At 44.5% G+C, this 23,249-nt stretch overlaps 1 protein-coding gene across 2 annotated transcripts; it reads left to right on the top strand.

The window, feature by feature from the left end:
- The first annotated feature begins 11,491 nt into the window (after positions 1-11,491).
- Positions 11,492-22,925, top strand: dpy30 (dpy-30 histone methyltransferase complex regulatory subunit). 2 transcript variants are annotated; one of them, XM_038800593.1, is made up of 5 exons: positions 11,495-11,634; positions 16,841-16,887; positions 16,991-17,038; positions 18,326-18,468; positions 22,611-22,925. In XM_038800593.1, exons 1-5 carry the CDS (start codon positions 11,625-11,627, stop codon positions 22,681-22,683), a joined length of 321 nt encoding a protein of 106 aa, XP_038656521.1. In that variant the 5' UTR covers positions 11,495-11,624; the 3' UTR covers positions 22,684-22,925. The 2 variants fall into 2 exon arrangements, with proteins under 2 accessions (XP_038656522.1, XP_038656521.1); XM_038800594.1 differs by lacking the exon at positions 16,991-17,038 and having other exon boundaries at positions 11,492-11,634.
- Positions 22,926-23,249: the final 324 nt, after the last annotated feature.

The raw sequence follows: 23,249 nt of genomic DNA on the forward strand, positions 1-23,249 counted from the left end.
CTCTTGACCAGTGAAGTAACAGTGCTAACCAGTGCACTACAATGTGAAACTGGATGAAGGTTCCGTAGCATGACTTGCTGCTGACTTTGCAGTTGATTATTGTTTCCATGAACTCATTATTCCAACAGCCATGTCATACTTTGCAGGAGAAGTGGCAAACAATGAACAGGGTGAAGAAGCAGATGATGGTCCAGAATAATAATAATCTTTATTGTCACAAGTAGGCTTACATCATCACTATAATGAAGTTACTGTGAAAAGCCCCTAGCCGCCACACTATGGCACCTGTTCGGGTACATGGAGGGAGAATTGAGAATGTTCAAATTACCCAACAGTACATCTTTGGGGACTTGTAGCAGCAGTGGTGGTGGTGGTGCAGTGGTTAGCATTGCTGTCTCACGGCATCGAGGTCCCAGGTTCGATCCCGGCTCTGGGTCACTGTCCATGTGGAGTTCGCACATTCTCCCCGTGTCTGCATGGGTTTCACCCCACAACCCAAAGATGGGCAGGGTAGGTGGATTGGCTACGTTAAATTGCCCCTTAATTGGATAAAATGAATTGGGTACACTAAATTTATTTTTTTTTAATCATCTTTGGGGACTTGTGGTTGGAAACCAGAGCACCCAGAGGAAACCCATGCAGACACGGGAAGAACTTGCAGACTCTGCACAGATAGTGACCCAAGCCGGGAATTGAACCTGGGACACTGGAGCTGTGAGGCAACAGTGCTACCCACTGAGCTACCATGTAGCTCCTATAAATATGCAGCACCGAGTATGCGACTAGCTAAAGAGGGATAGGCAAAAGAAAGTAAGACTTGGGCCACAATTTTACACTCAACATCTTTTCCCAAAGGTAGGGGAGTCTAAACCTAGAGGGCATAGGTTTAAGGTGAGGGGGGAGAGATACAAAAGGATCCAGAGGGGAAATGTTTTCACACAGAGGGTAGTGAGTGTCTGGAATGAGTTGCCAGAGGCAGTAGTAGAGTTGGGTACAATTTTGTCTTTTAGACAGTTACATGGGAAAGTTGGGTAGAATAATAATAATAATAGCTTATTGTCACAAGTACGCTTCAGTGAAGTTACTGTGAAAAGCCCCTAGTCGGCACATTCCGGCGCCTGTTCCGGGAGGCCGGTACGGGAATTGAAGCCGCGCTGCTGGCATTATTTTGCACGGTTCTGCTTAACAAGCCAACTGTTTAGCCCACTGTGCTAAACCAGCCCAGGGTATAAAGGGAAATGGGCCAAATGCGGACAATTGGGACTAGCTTAGTGGTAAAAACTGGGTGGCATGGACAAGTTGGGCCGAAGGGCGTGTCTTCATGCTGTAAACCTCTATGACTCTATCTGACGATTAATCGTATCTGAATTTTTTGATGGATGTTTGTGGCAAGCAGAGACTGATATGCTTATGAAGAAAATAAATAATTTTCATTTTTATAGTACCTTTCCATGCCCTCATATTGTCACAAAGTGCTTCATAACCATTGAATAAGAAAGAAAACATTTGCGTTTTGAGAGGACATCTCAGGAAGTTCCAAACTGCCAATCAAGTATTTTTGAAGTGCAGTCACTGTTGTAATGTAGGAAATATGGCAGTCAATTTTTGTACAGCAAGCTCCCACAAACAACATTTTAAAAAATAAATTTAGAGTACCCAATTATTTTTTCCAATTAAAGGGGCAATCCACCTACCCTGCACATCTTTGGGTTGTGGGGGTGAAACCCACGCAAACACGGGGAGAATGTGCAAACTCCACACGGACAGTGACCCAGGGTCGGGATTCGAACCCAGGTCCTCGGTGCCGTATGTAGCATTGCTAACTACTGTGCCACCATGCTGCCCCTAACAAACAAAATTAAAGGTATTAGTTGAAGGATAAATACTGGGGCAGGGGACTAAGAGAATTGTAGTGCTCGTCTTCAAATAGTGCCATGGAATCTTTAAAGGTCCTTGTACAATGTTGGCAAGCTGGAGAAGTGCAGCAACATTCGGATGTGTGCAGCTTTATCTTAATAGATCAGTCGAAACAATCAATTGAAGGGAATAGGGCGTGGCTGGAATAAAAGGAGAAATTACAGGAGGACCAAAGGTCTATTAAATTACTTGTTACTTTGTTCAAAAATGGCAGGAGTATAAACAAAGCAAGAGTCAGAGTGCAGAAGCCAGAGATTTGTCAAGTCTTTTCCCGTCTCGAGTCTCTTAATATAGCAATTCTGATCATATAGAGACAGTGTACTCTTGAAGAAATTTGTTGTTTTGAAATAAACTGGAAAACACTGTCAGAAAGAGAACACTTTAGTTAACAGATTGTCACCACCCTCTGAGAGTGTATGAGCAGGCTCACTTTGCAGAACAGTTGTACAGCAAAAGCCTTTTGAAGTTTTTTTCCTGGCTCTAGCAGTGAGTGTATCAGTCTTGATTTCTGACTGTTTCAAGCCTCAAACCTGTTTTCAAAAGATTGTGCATTTATTTTATAAATATTGGATATAATTTGTATCGTCATGTTTTAAATGTGACATACTGATAGTCAGGCAGGTGAGCGGAAAATGATGAGTCTGCGTTAGTTCCCGTCCTACAGTAAAGCCTGGTCTCCAGTCATCCCGGATTTCCCTGCCACTGGGCCAAGACCTCCCTCCGCAGGGAGCGTGTGGTGGTTGGTGTGCAAAGACCATCCCACGTTAAAAGAATCTACGCACAGGCATCTTCCACCACAACCTCACCACCCAAATAGATTTTGGGACTTGGAACGTTAGGACCCTCATGGACAACCCCAACAGCAATGCCGCGCCGCCACCATAGCCGGGAACTCTGACAACATTGACATCGCTGCCTTGAGCAAGACACAACTAGCCGTAGAACAAGGTGACGAATGTACCTTCTTCTGGAAAGGTAAACCAGATGAAGAATGCCATCTCTTTGGAGTCGGCTACATAAAAAAAAAGAGTTGGTTGCACGTCTCAATGAATTCCCCCTACGGGGTGAGCAAATGACTACTGACCCTACGGCTCACCCTGGCCCAGAAACAGCACATCACAGCCGTCAGTACCTACGCCCCAAACTTATATGCAGCTGACGAGACAAAAGTGGTATTCTGCTCCAACCTCGACCAATCACTGTCCCACATCCCAAAGGGAGACAAGCTGATTCTCCTTGGTGACTTCAAGTTGGGAATGGTACAAGCCTTTAGAAAGGCGTGTTTGGTAGGGAAGGCATGGGGAAAACAGACGCCAACGGAGTCCTCCTCCTGGCAAAATGTTTAGAACTTGCCCTGTTCATCAAAAATACCCTGTTCCGCCAGAGGGACAAGCAGAAAACCTCATGGCAACAGCCCCTCTCCAAGCACTGGCACCTAATAGATTTAAATTGTCCGGGCAAGGGACCACAAAGACGTCTGCATCACCTGCACCATGGCCGGAATTGACAACTGATCACCGACTTATCTGCACCACTATCTCCATCACCCTGGCCCCAAGCTGTAGAAGAAACTCTGCCGTCCGCAGGAGATTAAATGTTGATGCACTCAAAGACCCTGAGAAGAAAGAGCTACTCAGCTAGCGCCTCATAGCTAACCTGGCGACAACAAACAAGCCAGAGCCGTAGAATGGATTTGGATTGGTTTATTGTCACGTGTACCGAGGTTTCTGCGAGCAGCTCAACAGATCATTAAGTACATGAAAGAAAAAGAAAAAACATAATAGGGCAACACAAGGTACACAATGTAACTACATAACACCGGCATCGGGTGAAGTATACAGGGGTGTAGTGTTAATGAAGTCAGTCCATAAGAGGGTCATTTAGGAGTCTGATAACAACCGGGAAGAAGCTGTTTTTGAATCTGTGCGTGTTCTCAGACTTCTGTATCCTGCCCGAAGGAAGAAATTGGAAGAGTGAGTAAGCTGGGTGGGAGGGGTCTTTGATTATGCTGCCCACTTTCCCCAGGCAGCGGGAGGTGTAGATGGAGTCAATGGATGGGAGGCAGGTTCGTGTGATGGACTGGGTTGTGTTCACGACTCTCTAAAGTTTCTTGCGGTCTTCGGCCGAGCAGTTGCCATACCAGGCTGTGATGCAGAAGATAGGATTATTTCTATGGTGCATCTGTAAAATTGGTAAGAGAATGCCCACAATGCCTGGTATCCTGGTCCACCTTAAAAGCCAACATAGTCAGCATCTGTGAGGAGACACTCGGACTCTCGACCAAGACTGGCTCGGTGACAATGATCAGGAGATCCAGGATCTCCTTGACCGCCAGTGCCAGGCATTCCTGACTGGCAGCTCCGCCAAAATTCAAGTGAGAGGAAAGTGAAGGTCAAGGTGCAACAAACAGCCCACGACCTAAAGTTGGGTGGAAAGAGCGCAGGAGACTCAGCAACCTGCTGACAACCACAATGTGCGTGGGTTCTTCAGCACAATCAAAACCATCTAAGGTCCAAGCACCCCAGGGACTAACCCACTGACAGCCAAAAACAGAGAGGCACTCAGCAAAGACAGGCAGTCAATGCCTCTGGAAAGAGCACTTAGAGAGCTCCTCAACCAAGACACAGCCTTCGATACAAGCGTCCACGACACCCTCTCGCAACATGTTACCTGCCACCATTTCAACCCAACCCCAGCTTGCTGAGAGTTCGAAAAAGCCATCCAATAGCTGAACAAGGCGCAGGTGGAATCCCCGCAGAAGTACTAAAATGCACTCTTGACAAGAATCCACAACCTCATCATCCTTGTCTGGAAGGCAGAGAGCATGCCGGATGATCTCAGAAATCCTTAATTGTGACCACCTTCAAGAAAGGAGACATGTGGAAATTACAGAGGGATTTCCCTACTCTCTGCCACGGGAAAGATGATCACTAGAATCCTCCTCAACTTCCCCTCCCAGTGGCTGAACAGCTCCTCCCCGAGCTTCTGTGCAGCAAGAGGCTCAATGGACATGATCTTCCCCCCTCCTCCACCATCAAGATCCACAGTGAGCCCTTGGACAATGTGGATAATTTCCCATACCTCAGGAGCCTCCTCTCGGTGCAAGCAGACATTGACGACAAAATCCAACATCAACTGCAATGCGCCAGTGCAGTCTTCAGATGCCTGAGGGACAGAGTATTCGAAGAGCGAGACCTCAAACCCAGCACCAAGCCCCTGGCCTACAGAGCAGTCATGGTCACTCTCTCCTGTATGCACCATGCCACCTGCCACCATTTCAGCCCAAACCCAGCTTGCTGAGAGTTCGAAAAAGCCATCCAACAGCTGAAGAACAAGAAGGCGCAGCTGGAATCCCCACAGAAGTACTAAAATGCAGCGGACAAGAATCCACACCCTCATCATCCTTGGCTGGAAGGAAGAGAGCATGCCGGATGATCTCAGAAATTCCTTAATTGTGACCATGTACACTGTACGGCAAACACCTCAAATCCTTGGAGAGATATCACCAACACTGCCTCCACAAAATAGGCGTACCAACGTGAGCATCCTCTCCCAGGCCAATATCCCCAGTCTCAAGGCACTGGTCACGTTCAGCCAGCTGGGATGAGCGGGCCATTTTGTCCACATGCCCGACACAAGACTCCCAAAACAAATATATGCTCAGCTCAGGATTTTTATATAAATGTACCTTATACAGTGAGCTCCGCAATAGCGAGCAATAACTAGGAGGGCAGAGGAAACGTTACCACAACATCCTGAAAGCCAGGGATGCTGGTTTGATTCTCGGTTTAGGTCACTGCCTGTGTGGAGTCTGCACATTCTCCCCGTGTTTGTGGGTTTCCTCCCACAAGTCCGGAAGGACGTAAATGTTTGGTGAACTGAACATTTTGAATTCTCCCTCCGTGTATCCGAACAGGCGCTGGAGTGTGGTGACTAGGGGATTTTCACAGTAACTTCATTGCAGTGATAATGTAAGCCTAATTGTGACACTAATAAAGATTATTATTAAATGTAACATCCCCACCGACACGTGGGAATCGCTTGCCTTAGAACGCACAAGCTGGAGAAAAAGCATTCGCGAAGGCGCCAATCACCTTAAGCGCCGTAGGGTGGGGCACGCAGAGGCCAAGCCTATGCAGTGGAAAGAGAGTGCAGATTCCAGAGCGTCCCACCCACCTCATCAAACACCACTTGCCAAACCTGTCACTGAGTCGGCGGATCAGGATCAGACTGTTCAGTCACCGCAGAACCTACCTCCCCAGAGCAGATGCAAGTCACCCTCGACGCTGAGGGACTGTCAAAGAAGAAAATAATTTGTATAATGCGGTGAATATGGTGGGCTGATAGGCACAAGTTTGGTGAGCATCAAGATCCTATTAATTAACACTGATCTACAATCCTTCCATCCAACTTTGTCTAATCCTATCCATGTAACTTCTATTAATTTCTCCCCCCATGTGTTTATCCAAGTTCTACTAAAATATATGTGTTAGTCATCTCAGCTAAAATGCAAATTCTGCTTTCTAACCACTCTGTGCAAAAGTGTTTCTCCTAAATTTCCTACTGGATTTATTAGTGACTATATTCATATTTACAGCCTCCAAATTGGTTTCCCCCACACGTGTGAACACCTTCTGTATGATCTACTCTGACAAATCCTTTCATAATCTTAAAGATCCCCGTCAAGTCACTCCTCAGCCTTCTCTATTTGCAATGCATCAAGCATTGCAACTGTATGGGACTGGCTGGAGGAATCAGTTTCCTGTCTCATTTTTCATATGTTCATACTTATGTAAAACATGTAAAACATACTTTAGCAGGTAATTTAGCTCTTGGCCAGGTTAGACAAAATCTTTCATGGTGTAAAGATGCCTGATGGATTCAATTCCAGGAGCATTCACTGAGATTGCACAGATTTTCACAGCTTGATTGGCAATATACATAAATAGACCAATGGATACAGTCTAACTTTGAAACAAAAGATGATATCAAAGTCTGTACCATGCTCTCAATATTCTGGAGACATTCCAACAGCTTTCTAGAGGCTCTGAACACAGCCAGAAGATACTACAGTGCCAGATTGTATGCACAGCACAAGCCAGTGGAAACCTCCTGTTTGCTAGCTTAGACATCTCAAAGAAGCTTGTTAATAACCATTATAAACAATACTTGGTCATAAACGGATACTTCTACTACATTATGAACTATATCAATGAACTCAGAACCGATCCCTATTTGATTCTGCCAGTAACCTTTTGACCTACTACATCTGAGAAAGGATCTACTTGACACAGAGGGAGTACCTTGGCCTCGGTAATTCCACCATAAAATTGTTGTGATGTCGGGGTGGGTGGGAGTCCAATGCGAAGGCCATCCGAGGAATTTTACACCCCCTGCCCAGTTACACACCCGCTGGAGGGGTATGTAAAATGCTGCCCTATTTTGGTGTTCACTCACTGGGTCAAAATCCTGGAACTCTCTTCCATATAGCACTGTAGGTGCACCTACATCAAATGGACTACATCAGTTGAAGGAGACAGTTCGCTGCCAGCTTCTCAAAGGCAATTAGTGATGAGGAACTAATGCTGGATTTGTCAGCAACATTCTCATCCCTTGATTGAATCATTATTTTGATGAGTAAATAAAGCAACACTTTTTCTACTGGGTTCGTAACCAGGGAGCACAGATTTAAGGTAAATTCATAATTGACAGAAACAACATGAGAAAACGTTCATTTTAACATAGCGAGTAGTTGTGATCTGGGATATACGCAACAACTGAGCATCCTCAGGTCTTTGGGTTAGAGAATTGCAAAGGTTCACAACCTTTGAGTGAAGAAATGTCTCCTCAGTTTGGTCCCAAATGGCCACGTACAACAATCTTCTCATCCCTGAAATCAGTCTTATGAACCTTCGCTGCACTCCCTCGGGAGGCAAATATATATCCATAGGTAAGGAAAACAAAACTATACACCATACTCCAGGTACCTCACCAAGATCCTGCTGGACTTCTTTGCTCTTATCCTCTAACTGGTTTATCATAAAGGCTTATATACCATTTGCTTTTCTATTTCTCCTGTCAAAGTGGCTAGCTTCACATTTCACCACATTATATTCCATCTGCCACATTATTGCCCATTCACTTACCATGTCTAAATCCTTTTGCAGCCTCTTTGGTGTCTTCACCACAGCTTAGTTTCCCATTTAACTCTGTATTGGTAGCAAACCTCGATACCTTACACCAGTTATTATTGAACTTTTTTGTTTGAAGGACCGCTTTTCAATAGGATTGGTAATTATGAACCTGCCCATCTAAATTATAATACTGTAAATTCATTGCACATTTATATATCTAAATGTAAAAGTTAATTAATGCCGTTACAGAAACTTGCATAAAACTTTGCGGGCGGCAAGGTAGCACAGTGGTTAGCACTGTCACTTTACAGCGCAGGGTCCCAGGATTGATTGCTTGGGTCACTGTCTGTGCGGAGTCTGCACGTTCTCCCTGTGTCTGCGTGGGTTTACTCCGGGTGCTCCGGTTTCCTCCCACAAGTCCCGAAAGACATGCTGTTAAGTAATTTGGACACTCTGAATTCTCCCTGCGTGTACCTCAACAGGCGCTGGAATGTGGCGACTAGGGGATTTTCACAGTAACTTCATTGCAGTGTTAATGTAAGCCTACTTGTGACACTAATGAAGATTATTATTATTATTGGAGCTGTCTGACGTAAATAACATTGATGTGATTGGTGATGTGAAAACCTTTATCTTCCCTTTAGCTGAGAGGTGACCTTACAGGTTCAGCAACATGCTTGTTAAATACTTCACCACATGACACCTCCCTTCTTTTCCTGGAATGGGATTAAGTTTATTGCCTCCTGTTGGGAGTTTCAGGTGTAGCCTTCAACCACCTGTCTGCTCACTGCACAGTTGCTGAGTGTACCAGGGATTTTTTTCACACCGCCTTTGCTACTTACTGGCTTGGCTGCACTGGATTACTGCTGAGCAGAGTTCCTGGTGTGTGGCCCTTTGACGACTGGGACACGGTCATAATTTATGTGAGTTTTTTTCTCTCAAAGTGAATGGATCGGGTTTGGAAATGCTCTGAAGTGAGATGGAGGCAGATACAATCAAGGTATTCAAGAGGGCATTGGATGATTATTTGAATGCAAACAATGTGCCGGGCTAAGGGAAAACCACTGGGTGCGCCGGTTTCCTCCCATAGTCCAAAGATGTGCAGATTAGGTGCATTGGTCATGCTAAATTGCCCCTTAGTTTCCAAAGGTTAGGGCGGGGGAGTGGGCCATGGTAGGGTGCTCTTTCGGAGGGTTGGTGCACACGATGGGCTGAATGACCTCCTTCTGCACTGTAGGGATTCTATTCCATGAGAAGGGATGAATTTGGAACATCTCCCAAAAAGGAGGGAGGAATGAGAGACTGAGGAATAAATGTTGGAGAATTAGTGTCTTTGTTTGCATAGTGAAACCATGGTTTCTGGGATATGACTATTCTGGACATAGTTCAGCATCATCACAAAGACAAACCAAGAGTTTCTCGGACTTTCAGAGATGAGAAACTTAGGTCTTCACTGCTTCTTGTTAAGCATATAGAACCATAGAATTCCTACAGTGCAGAATGACACCGTTTGGCCCATTGAGTCTGCACCAACAGTATGAAAGTGCACCTTGCCTAGGCCCACTACCCTGCCCTATCCCCGTAAGCCCACCTAACCTGCGCACCTTTGGACACAAAGAGGCAATTTAGCATGGCCAATCCACTCTAACCTGTGCATCTTTGGACTGTGGGAGGAAACCAGAGCCGCTTTAGGAAACCCACACAGACACAAGGAGAACGTGAAAACTCCACACAGTCACCCAAAGTCAGAATTGAACCCAGGTCCCTGTGAGGTAACAGTGCTAACCAGTTTGCCACCACGCTGCCCCTTATGTAAAATCTTAATAAGTTCTACTTGATTCATAAATACTAGTTAATTGTATCTTGTAGGTCATGCACAACTGAGGACCCTAATGTGAGAAATTAAAAATCTGGATCTTGGAGGTTTTTCTTTTAACCAGAAAGGCTTTATACCTCAACTCTAAACCTTACACTACAACCATTGACACATCGCCAATTCTGGCCTCTTAACCATCCTTATTTTTAATTGCCCCACCACTGATGGCTCTGCTTTTGGTTTCCTAAGGCCCTAAGCTCTGGAATTCCTGCCCCAAACCTCTCCAACTCACATTCCTTCTTTAATATGTTCCATCATCTGATCTAATATCTTATTATGTGGCTGGTCGAAGAAAGCTCAGTGATTTGCCTTGGAAGGTTTTAGGATGTTGAAGGCACTGTATAAAGCTAAGTTGTTGTTGTGCACTCTTGTTGGTTTGGAACTGGTCTGAGATGGTCAGGAAACATTTCTATATCCAGCTTTGCTGATCATATTTAATAATAATCTTTTATTGTTACAAGTATGCAGTTACTGTGAAAAGCCCCTAGTCGCCACATTCCGGCGCCTGTTCGGGTAAGCCAGTACGGGAATTGAACCCGCACCGTTGGCTTTATTCTGCATTACAAACCAGCTGTTTAGCCCACTGAGCTAAAGCAGCCTTTCAGGGTGGCACAGTGGTTAGCATTGCTGCCTCACAGCTCCAGGGACCCAAGTTCAATTCCGGCTTCAGAGACAGTCTGTGTGGAGTTTGCACTTTCTCCCCGTGTCTGTGTGGATTTCCTCCGGGTGCTCCGTTTTCCTCCCACAATCCAAAGATGTGCAGGTTAGGTGGATTGGCCATGATAAATTGCCCCTTCGTGTCCAAAATGTTAGGTGTGCTTACTGGGATAGGGTGGAGGCATGGCCTTAAGTAGGCTACTCTTTCCAAGGGCCGGTGCAGACTCGATGGGCTGAATGGCCTCCTTCTGCACTGTAAATCCTATGAGTATGATATTAAAATTTAGCTCACTGGGCTAAATCGCTGGCTTTTAAAGCACACCAAGCAGGCCAGCAGCACGGTTTGATTCCCGTACCAGCCTCCCCAGACAGGTGCCGGAATGTGGCGACTAGGGGCTTTTCACAGTAAATTGAAGTCTACTCGTGACAATAAGCGATTTTCATTTTCATTTAAAATTGTTCCAAGTTAGGGCAGCACGGTAGCGCAGTGGGTTAGCACAGCTGCCTCACGGAGCCAAGGTCCCAGGTTCGAATTCCGGCCCTGGGTCGCTGTCCATGTGGAGTTTGCACATTCTCCCCGTGTCTGCATGGGTTTCGCCCCCACAACCCAAAGATGTGCAGGGTAGGTGGATTGGCCACACTAAATTGTCCCGTAATTGGAAAAAATGAATTGGGTACTCTAAAAAATTGTTTAAATTGTTTCCAGGCCCTCTTTGACCCAGTTAATCCTGATTGCCCCGCCCCCGCGGCACTGTGACACTTTGGAGGCATCACCATGTGCACCACCTGCTCACCTTACCTCCTCCTGACTGCCAGCACTTGTTGGGCATGCGCCTGGTGGTGGCTCTGACGTCACTATCCACCACACCTGCGCGCGCAGACCCGCTATCCACTGACCCATCAACCAATCGCCGCCTTCCTCGCCTAACGTCACAGTCGGGCCAATGAGAGCACGTGGTCAATGGTAGCCCTGGCGGCGACCAATCGCCGAGCTTGTCTCAGCGGGCTTGCGGGGTAGCGCGTAGAAACGGACAACAAACATGGCGGAAGGTAAGCTGATTGCTTTGGAGTTGGTCGTCCCGCCTCAAAAAAAAACAGTTCGGCTGCTTAATGTCAAAGTCCTGGGTGGGAGGCACTTGCTGAGTGTCGCCTGAGTGGAAGGAGCTGAAGCTGGGCTCGCCGAGTTGAGGTTTGGGGGATCCCCGCACCAAGTGTGGCGTGGCCAGGCCGCAAAGCCGGCTGTATTTCATATTGGCTTGTTAGAACGACTGTTAGCAGTATGAGGGTGTAGAGGTTTGCGGGGTAATGTTAAACAACAACACGACTATCTGCTGTAAACAACAACAACTTTAACTCCTATAAAACCAAAGTACTGCGGATGCTGGAAATCTGAAATAAAATCAGAAAATGCTGTAAAAATATCAGCAAGTCTGTGGAGCGAGAAATAGCGTTAACCTCTGGAGTCCGTATGACTCTTCCTCAGAGCAACTTTGGCTCAAATTGACTCTCGGTTTCCCGCCACGTCTTAACAATTAAACTCTTATCCATGTGTTTAAATCCCTCTGAGCTCTCGTCCTATCTCTGACTTACTCCAGTCTCGCATGTTGTCCCCCCCCCCCCGCCCCGAACGATGTCACAGGCCTCGATCTCTCTTATCCTGAAGTGGGATAAGAACCTGGAACAATGTGGGTCGTAGGCCAATCTCCCTTCTAAATGTAGACGGCAAGCTGTTGGCCAAGATCTTGGCCTTGAGGATTGTATGCCAGGGGTGTTAGGGGTTTGTGAAAGGGAGGCAGTTAATGGCTAACATCAGAAGGCTGCTAAATGTGATTATGATGCCTTCTGAGGGAAGGGAGATAGAGGTGGTGGTCACCTTTGAGAAGGCCTTTGATTGGATGGAGTGGGTGGTTCTGGGGCGGTTTGGGCAGGGTTTTATGGACTTGGTCTGGCTGCTGTTCCAGGCACCAGTGGCGCGAGTGTGTGGATGAACCAAGTGAGCTCGGAGTATTGAAGGCTGTACTGGGGGACGAGGCAGAGATGTCCACTCTCCCCACTGTTGTTTGCCTTGGCTATAGAGCCTCTTGCGATGGTGCTGAGAGTGTCATAGGACTGGCAGGGGCTAGAGCAGGATGGTAGGGGCTGGAGCACAGGGTCTCGTTATATGCAGATGACTTACTTTTGTATATTTCGGACCTTCTGTGGGGGATTGGAGAGATTATGAGGATCCTAGGGGAATTCGGCTGTTTTTCGGGGTACAAATTGAATATGGACAAAAGTGAGGACTTTGCAATTCAGGCGAGGGGGCAGGAGAGGAAATTGGGGGGGGGGGGGGGGGGGGGAGAGAGCGCCGTTCATGATGGTGCGAGGGAGTTTTCGGTATTGGGTATCCAGATGGCGCGGGGATGGGAGCAGCTACACGAGCTGAATTTGGCTCAGTTAGTGGAGCAGATGAAGGAGGACTTTAGAAGGTGGGATATATCCTCCTGTTGTCACAGGCGGGGAGGGTGCAGACGGTAAAGTTGATTCTCCCGAAGTTTTTGTTTGTATTTCAGTGCCTGCCTATTTTTATCCCATAGGCTTTTTTTTTTTAAAGAGGGTGAACACGGTGATCTCTGGGTTCGTTTGGGTGGGTAAAACCCTGTAGGTAAAGAAGGTGCTGGCCCTACAGAATTTCAGGAACTACTATTGGGCGGCGAACACAGCAACGATCACGAAGTGGGTGGTGGGGGAGGGGTCGGTGTGGGAGCAGTTGGACGCGGCATCATGTAGGGGCACTGGTAACGGCACCTCTGCTGTTCTCGCCGGCTCGGTACTCCACAAGCCCAGTGGTAGTGGCGGCTTTGAGGGTGTAGGGACAGTGGCGGAATCATATGGGAGTGGAGAGAGTGTTGGTGTCGGCTCCAATTTGTGGCAATCACCGGTTTGTGCCGGGGGGGCTGGATGGGGAGGTTTCGGAGGTGTCAGCGAGCTGGGATTGAGCGGTTAGGGGACCTGTTTATTTGATGATTTGATTGCCTGCAGGTGCTCACATTCCGGGGCATCTCTGACTGTGTCTATATAAACATTTCTGGAACAAGCCTTTCCATTCACCTGAAGAAGGAGCCGTGCTCCGAAAGCTCGTGTTTGAAACAAACCTGTTGGACTTTAACCTGGTGTTGTAAGACTTCTTACTGTGCTCACCCCAGTCCAACGCCGGCATCTCCACATCCTGTTTATTGAAGACAGCTTTCCGTGCTTGGAGGACTTGGGGAAGGATTTTGAGCTGCCAGGTGGGAAAGGGTTCCGCTCCCTGCAAGTGAGGGACTTTGTGTCCGTGTAGAGTTTGTACATTCTCCCCGTTTTTGAGTAGGTTTTGCCCCTGCAACCCAAAGATGTGCAGGGTAGGTGGATTGGCCACACTAAATTGCCCCTTAATTGGAAAAAATGAATTGGGCGCTCTAAATTAATTTTTAAAATAAAAGGTGAGGGACTTTGCACGGAGACAAGTTTCAACCTTTCCACACCTACCAATCCTGGGGATGCAGGACACGGTAGTGTCGAAAACGGGAGTGGGGAGGGGAATGTCTCGAAATTTATAAAGAGCCCATGGAATGGGAGGGAACTCCGATAGGGGAGGTAAAGTGAAAATGGGAGGGAGTTGGACAAGGAGTTAAAAGCGGGACTGTGGGAGGATGCCTCGAGTAGGGTTAACACGTCCACGACCTAGCCTAATACAATTTTTATTTAGAAAATATTTTATTGAAGCATTTGTAATTTTCACAGTTTTAATAAGTTAACATCTCTTAAAGAACCGAGCAGGCCAACACACGCAACAACGTTAAAATAACATACCCTACTATCTCTCCCCTCCCACCGCCCCCCCCCCCCCCCGATCTCCTGATTATCCGTATATTAAGTTCCCTGTCCTTGTCTTACACTACCATGCCTCCCATTTTCCTCTTTTCACCCCCTCCCCTTTTCCCTCTCAAGGCAAACTTAATTTTTTCCAGACTGAGAAACCCTGCCATATCGCTAACCCATAGCCTAATACAATTCAAGGTGGTCCACAGGTTGCACGTGACTGTGGCCCCTATGATCAGGTTCTTTGAAGGGGTGGAGGATAGGTGTGTGCGGGAGGGCCCGCAAATCATGTCCACATGTTTTGGGCATGTCCAAAGCTGAGGCGATTCTGGCAAGGATTTGTCGATGTCATGTCCACAGTATTAAAGGTACGGGTGGCTCCGAGTCCAGAGGTGGTGATTTTTGGTGTCGGAAGACCCGGGAGTCCAGGGGCCAAGAGAGGCTGATGTGTTGGCCTTTGTCTCCCTGGTAGCCTGGAGACGGATCTTATTGGCGTGGTTGGACTCGGATGGGTCAGTGACATGTCTGGGTTTCTCAGACTTTAGAAGATTGTTCACCCTGAGAGGATTGATGCTCAGGTTTGCCCGGAGGATGGGCAGCACGGTGGCACAGTGGTTAGCATTGCTGCCTCGGCGCCGAGGACCCAGGTTCGAATCCCGGCCCTGGGTCACTGTCCATGTGGAGTTTGCACATTCTCCCAGTGTCTGCGTGGGTTTCACCCCCACACACCAAAGATGTGCAGGATAGGTAGATTGGCCACTCTAAATTGCCCCTTAATTGGAAAAAATAATTGGGTACTCTAAATTAACAAAAAAAAGGTTTGCCCAGAGGTGGCAGCATTTTATTGATGTTTTTGGGGAAAATTAAGCTGTCAGCAGATACAAAGTGGGGGGAGGGGGGTGCTGTTGGTTGTGGCGGGACATAGTTAGTGGGAAAGGGGGACTAGGAAACTGTGTATGTAAGCCATGATGGCTGGGTCTGGTTGTTGGTTTGGTGGGTGTTATTTACTTTGTTGTTTTTTCTCTTGAAAATTGTTCTTAAAAATTATAAATGCTTTCATGAAATGTTTTCAAAAGAGAAAACTCTGCTTTTGCTACAAGCATCACTAATTTCTGAACTAACACATTTCTGATATCTGGAGGCCAGTAGACAACTCCCTATATATACATTTTTAAGTCCTCGCTTTTACCTTGGTTCTAACAAATCTCTGCTGATTGCCATCATTTACCTATAGCCTCTATTACTGATATTGTAAGAGTATCTTGAATCAATAAGGCTACTCTCCTTCACCAGTTTCCATATATTTTCTGGACTTTGGTTGGAATTCTCCAGTCGTTGGGATTCCCTCGGACAGCGTGCTCCTGCCTCCAGGTTTCCCAGCGATATGGGGTGGCTTCAATGGTAAATCCCATTGACACAGCAGGAGTAATGAATCCCGCTGCCAGCGAACACCAAACTGCCAAGAAACATGTGACTGGGGGAATGGAGAATCCACCCCCTTGTCCTGGAATATTTAACTTCCAATCATGACTAGCTTGTTGTCATGTCTTTACAATGACCACCATGTCATACTTTCCATTCTGTATATTAACCTCCAAATTATTGTTTATTTTACATACTATTACTCTATAGTGTATAAATTTGGTAAAAGACCAATATTTGTCATTCTGTCCTAATGTTGTCTTTCCTGTATTGTATACCTGAACATATTTCTTATTTGCCACTCCGTCTGCAGCTACTTTAGTTATTTTATTCATGTTATCTATATCCCTGTTTGTAACCTGATTCTGATCTTGTCTCTCTTATTATATATAAACTATGATTTCTGCTATTGCTTCTTACTGAGTCACCCTGTCCCACCACATCTATTAAAGTGCGTATTACCACCCTATTTATCCTTTCCACTAGGATCTTGGTACCAGCTGGGTTCAGGAACAGCACGTCCCATTTGTATAGCTACTTCATGGCCCTATACTTGTGCCAATGTCCAATGAAATGGAACCCTTCTTTCCCCAAAGAATTGATTTTGCCACAGTCATCTTCTTGTTTGTCCCAATTAACATGTAGCTTGAGTAATAACCGGTTACCACTCTTGAAATCCTACTTTTATTTAGCTCTTATCGCCTGGTACAGCAGGGCCTCCTCCAATTACTTCCCCAAGTCATTGGTTCTGACATAAACCGTGCAACTGAATCTTTCCATCCACATTGAGATATTCATTATCTGGCACCAACTTGGCAACAGAGATTCTTAATCGTGGCTCCAGAGGATGCCATCAATACCCATAACAGTTATCATTCAGAATTGACAGTCCGTTCAACATAGAGGAACTCTTCCCCCGAGTGTTATCTGGATGAAGAGCCTTTTTGAGATGTCCCAGATAATGATTTTAATGCCACTGTGTTTACTTTCCTAGAGCCTGGCGATACACTTGCAGAACCAAACCTGGAAGGACAGATGCAGGTAATATTAGACTGGAATAAGTGAGACACAAGAACATATTTCTTGGTTTTTGCTTAGGTAGGACAAAAGTAGCACTGCTCTCAGATGAAGTGTTTTTTTTCAGATATCAGAAAATCCTCATGCGGAATATGGTCTCTCTGAGAACGTGCAGGTACTGAACTGAACCATGTGGCAGTTTATTCCAGGGACAGGTTCATGCAGAGTCAAACCTATGTGCATGCAAGTTTTTCTGTGCAAGTCAATTGCAGAGTTATCGTCAATACATATTTGCAATGCCCTGTATAACCATGAGTACTTGGTAAACTTGACTTCATTAAAGATTTTCTAATCTTCATAGGACTGTGTTTGTGGCCAGTCTCTTGAGTCAATAGTGAATGTGATATAGAGCTAACATGGCAGGGAATTTTAGAATACTGTTCAGTGAATATGCTCTTCTGGCCTTGGTTGCATCTTTCTAAATGCTGCTTAGCTCTTCTATTTGCCAGTAGCATTTATTTTCCTAGGCTATCTACTATGCAATTTTGTATGTAAATAGGTTTGACTGTGCAGACTATAACCATTTATGAGAAGTAGCATTATATTGATGCTTAAAATTCAGTAGTGAGTTTAAACATATGGCTGAGCCATGGACTATTATAAATTATGCAGAATCCTCCCTATTTTTTATTTTTCATTAAACCTTTCCTAATCTCTTTAGAGCTGTGTGGGTGTGTTACCATTCCAGGCAGCATCCAGTGAACCAACAATGAGAGTCATAAAAATAATTATGGCGTGGCATTTTAATATAGTTTTTCCTTGAACACTTGGAGAAAGTCTATTAACCATTTAATGCTCTTCTCTTTTAAGGTTCCTTGCTATTCTGACTGCTCTCTTTGTCAGCCTTATCTGATGCTTATTAAATGACCCTCCTGTTGTAAAGTATATTCGGGCAGGAAAATGCTCTGTTGTGAAGCCCTTGCAGTCAAATAGCCCACTAAATAGCTGTTTGTGCCCACACATGAGCAATGGACACTTGAGTGAGACAAAGGTGGATCATGAAGAATATCATGTGGAGGACTTTTTTGGGTTGTACAGCATTGTGCCAGATTTAATTTGCTGCCCATCATACAGATTCTTTGTTTTGATACACTGCGGTTGAAGGTGTTCCCCACAAGAGTTGTACTCGCTTAATGAAGCCAGGCCTGAATGCTGATTGTCTGGGTGCACTGGCTGCACTCTTGCTTGGGAAGATGAGTAGAAGAGTAAAGTAGGATAATCACAAATTCTACTTTTAAAGTATTCTGTGGAAGGAACTTCATTTGTATTGAACTTTATGTTACTTGCTATTGGTAGTAATCCTATTATTTGAATTACAAACTGCAGCAAAATACTTTGGTTGAAGATGCAGAGTAAAGATTAAAGTTAAAAGCTGTATATTTTTTTTCTCTGAATGGTACAGAGGATAGTTGAAAATGAAAAACTGAATGCGGAGAAAACATCTAAACAGAAAGTGGATCTGCAGTCCCTTCCAACCCGGGCGTATCTGGATCAAACGGTGGTACCTATTCTTTTGCAAGGCCTTTCAGTTCTGGCAAAAGAAAGGTAAGATGTTTATGGAAAGCGAGTATATACTGCTCTTTTGGGGAAAATAAATCACCTATTTTTATATATATATATATTGTTGAGAGGGCCGAGAGGATTCTTTCAAAAATTACAGGATAAGTGGGCGCTATATTTCAAAGCTATTGCTCTGTGAGGGGTGAACAATTAATGTATAGAATCAGCAAGTGTCTGAATCTTATTAATGTTGTGAATGTTACTCTTGGTTTAAATATATAATATATATATATATAATATATATATATAATATATATATTATATATAAATGGTTGGTCAGAAGGTAATTGAACAAAGTCCCATGAGTAGGATAAGATGTACATAGAGGTATGTATAGAGCAGCAGTAATCTGATGTATTTTGAAAAGTAGTATGGAAGTTGATGCATTCAACAGTTGATACACACACTACTGCGTGGCAAAATTTGGTTCCAACTCCATCTAGTGATGAGGATATGACCATAGTGGGCCGGATCTCGAATAACGACAGGTCAGAATACAGAAGGAGATAGAGAACCTAGTGGAGTGGTGCAGCGACAACAATCTCTCCCTCAATGCGAGCAAAACTAAAGAGCTGGTCATTGACTTTAGGAAGCAAAGTACTATACACACCCCTGTCAGCATCAACGGGGCCGAGGTGGAGATGGTTAGCAGTTTCAAATTCCTAGGGGTGCACATCTCCAAAAATCTGTCCTGGTCCACCCACGTCGACGCTACCACCAAGAAAGCATAACAGCGCCTATACTTCCTCAGGAAACTAAGGAAATTCGGCATGTCCACATTAACCCGTACCAGCTTTTATAGATGCACCACAGAAAGCATCCTATCTGGCTGCATCACAGCCTGGTATGGCAACTGCTCGGCCCAGGACCGCAAGAAACTTCAGAGAGTCGTAAACATCACACGAACCTGCCTCCCATCCATTGACTCCATCTACACCTCCGCTGCCTGGGGAAAGCGGGCAGTATAGTAGACCCCCCCCCCCCCAACCCGGCTTACTCACTCTTCCAACTTCTTCCATCGGGCAGGAGATACAGAAGTCTGAGAACAAGCATGAACAGACTCAAATAGCTTCTTCCCCGCTGTTACCAGACTCCTAAGTGACCCTCTTATGGACTGACCTGATTAACACTACACCCCTGTATGCTTCATCCAATGCCGGTGCTTATGTAGTTACATTGTATACCTTGTGTTGCCCTATTATGTATTATCTTTTATTCCCTTTTCTTCCCATGTACTTAATGATCTGTTGAGCTGCTCGCAGAAAAATACTTTGCACTTTACCTCAGTACATGTGACAGTAAACAAATCCAATCCATTCCTCTTGGTTCAAACCCATCCTAGACTAAATGCAATGGAAGTTTCTTCTTAATAGGAAGGGTTTCTGGTAAAATCAGTCCGAAGCACCAATGATTTACCACGTGCTGGGAGACCATAATGATGATTAACGTAGGATTTGACAGTTACTATCTATACATTTGCTAACAACACTGCTCAAGGTTAGACATTATAATAAGGTTGGGATCACTTGGTCAGGGTTGTCTTTCCATTTGCAATTGCCGTATTGGCAGCACATATCTCTAGGTAGGTACTTATTCATTACCTTGTCCTAGGAATATAAGGCTCCTTTTGTACCAGTGTAAATAGAGATCAAAACTATGCTGGTTTCATGCAGCAGGGACTGAACTGTTTCAGCATTCAAGGCTGAATGATCTCTTGCTCCTAAGCAGAGCCCAGTCAAAATTGTCTAAAACTGGATCGTCTCGCAAAGTTGGAGCACTTCCATTCTTTAAATGGATATCCTTTCCATATCTAACGCACACTTTTATATTATCCACTAGGATACCATAAAAAACATTTAAGCTTGTTAGCAAAATTGAAGTTCATGGGATAAAGGGAGAAGTAGCAGCACGGATACAAAATTTATTAGGGGATAGAGTTGTGGTGAATGTTTGTATTTTGGAATCTAGAGGGGAGGACCACTGTCGATTTTGTAATAGATTAATGGCATGGGACTGTGGATGCAGGGCAGTTTTAAATTTCCAGATAATACACAACTTGAAATTGTAGTGAACACGGGTAGATAGTAATAGGCTTCAAGATGAAATAGGAGGACACATCTTGAAATTCAACACGGCAAATTGTGAAATGATCCATTTTAGAAATACGAATGAGAGATGATACAGACTAAATGGTACAATTTTAAAAAGGTTACAAGAGAGAGACCCAAGGATGCTTGTGCACAAATGACGGGACAGGTTAACAAAGCAATTCACAAATTGTATAGGATCCTAGAAACAGTGTACAAAAGCAATAAAGTTTTGCTAAACCTACACAAAATATTAGTTTGACTCCAGCTGGACTACTGTGTCAAAATCCAGGCACCGCACTTTAGGGATGGAGATAAAGATTTTGGAGAAGGTACAAAAGAGACTTACTAGAATGGTCCCAGGGATGAGCGATTGCAGTTATGTGGATAGACTGGAGAAGTTGGTGATTTACTTGAAGCAGAGATAGCTAAGAAATTTGATAGTTTGATGTTGAAAATCATGAATGGTTTAGTAAAAAAGAGAAACAGTTTCCAATGGCTGAAGATAAGTAGAGGACACAAGTTGGCAAGGGAATCAGAAAGACCTTTGAGGGAAATTTTTATGCAGCGAGTGGTTAGAATTTGGATGTGATGGACACAGATGAAGTTTTCACAAGAGAATTGGATAAATACTTTGAGAACAAATTACAGGGATTTGGAGTAGAAGGACTAACGGGATTACTATTCAAAAGTGCCAGCGGAGACCCAATGGGACAATTGTCTTCCTTCTGTGCAGCAGTATTCAATGATTCTGAATAACTTAGGTGCTACTTAACTAACATTGCAGGTAATAATGAAGCTATGTATGTTCACTGTGCTGCCTTTAAAAACACTGACTGAATCCAATTATAATCTCATTCCATCAATTACTTTCATTCCATTATCTGATCCTTCTTGTGGCTTGTATTTAGCCTGGAAGGACATGTATATATCCGTTACTGAAATATTCAGATAGGTAAATGGCGACAACTGAGAGCAGTTACACTAATCTTCTCACATTTGCGATTTTTTTCAATTCTCTAGTTTAATTTTTTAGAATATAAATATCAAGGCTAGCAGAGAAATCCTCAGTTCCCACTGGTTGTCTATAGCTCGAATTCCAAATTGAACCTTCACCGAATGTACCTAAGTTCTGGTTACTCGTTTTATAGAATTCTGAACATAACAGATTCCAAAAGAGCCTTTCCTTCATATTACCTGTGGTTCAAAGTAAATGGTGTTAATATATCTATTGAATCCCTACAGTGCAGATGGAGGCAATTTGGCCCAGTGCGTCTGTACTGAACCTCTGAAAGAGGGCCCTACCTCGGCCCACTTCTCAACCCTATCGCCATAACCCCACCTAACCTGCATCTCTTTTGAGGCTAAGGGGCAATTTAGCATGGCCAGTCTATCTAACCTGCACGTCTTTGGACTGGGAGCAAACCGGAGCACCCGGAGGAAACTCCAATGCCAGAATCAAACCTAGGTCCCTGGTACTATTAGGCAGCCGTGCTAACCATTATGCCACCATCTCTTGAAATTAAAAATGAAATGAAAATCACTTATTGTCACAAGTAGGCTTCAAATGAAGTTGCTGTGAAAAGCCCCTAATCGCCACATTCCAGCGCCTGTTCGGGGAGGCTAGAACGGGAATTGAACCGTGCTGCTGGCCTGCCTTGGTCTGCTTTAAAAGCCAGCCCCTGCAGCAAATGTGACTAGAGTCAGCAGGTTGTGGTTTGAGATTAATCCAATTTTATTCAACTTTAACAATCCACAAATTAAACAGGAAGCATAGCACAAAACCTTTAGAACCCTTAACTGACTCGAAGAGGACTGATGTGTGACCCCCATAATGCATGGCTTGACGTGTCTTCATTTTATACTGCCCTGTGTTTTTAAAATGTGAACTTGCATGCTTTGTTTTTAAATATATGGACTAACTTCTGCATGAGAGATAAGATCGTACATTAGATGTTTCACAACATCAATTCTGCAATTTAAAAAAAAAGTTAAAACTTAGTTTACCATATTGCTTACTTGATAAATTTTGTTTTCCAGACCTCCCAATCCTATTGAATTCTTGGCCGCTTACCTTCTGAAGAACAAGTCACAGTTTGAAGAGAGAAATTAGCTTACACAGAACTGAAAACTTCACCAGTCCCATGCAGTTGAGAAGGGGAGGTGACTCTTAGATTATCATGGTGGTTTGTAAAAACAATTGAAAGAAAAAAAACTGATTAAATGCAGAAGACCAAAAATGCATGAAGTGGCCTATTATCTATATAAAGAATGGTAACTGCACAGTTCTTCACCATTTTCTGTTATTTATGTAAACATTATGATGTTAAATAAACCAGTTGTGTTTTTACATCAGTTCATTAGTAGCTATTTGCATCATTCAATATTGGACTTCAAAAAAGACTGCCTTCTTTTGCAGGAATACCCCAGCAAACTTAACAAAATGTGGCAGTAGTTTTTGAGGGATTAAAGGGTTAAGTTTGAGTAATATGGCGAAGGGTAGACATGAAACACAAGATCTGGCTCAAATTATCAACGCTGGGCAGAAAACTAAAAAGGACAATAGACTAGTAATGGAGAATCTTCAAATGCGGTGCATTCCTCGGGTGAGGAAAGATAGCATGAAGGGAAATTAAGTGAAGCAGTGTAAAAGGAGATTGAAAGGGGTTATGAAAAGGC

This window comes from Scyliorhinus canicula, chromosome 6 (genome assembly GCF_902713615.1).
Source record: "Scyliorhinus canicula chromosome 6, sScyCan1.1, whole genome shotgun sequence".
NCBI lineage: Eukaryota > Metazoa > Chordata > Chondrichthyes > Carcharhiniformes > Scyliorhinidae > Scyliorhinus > Scyliorhinus canicula.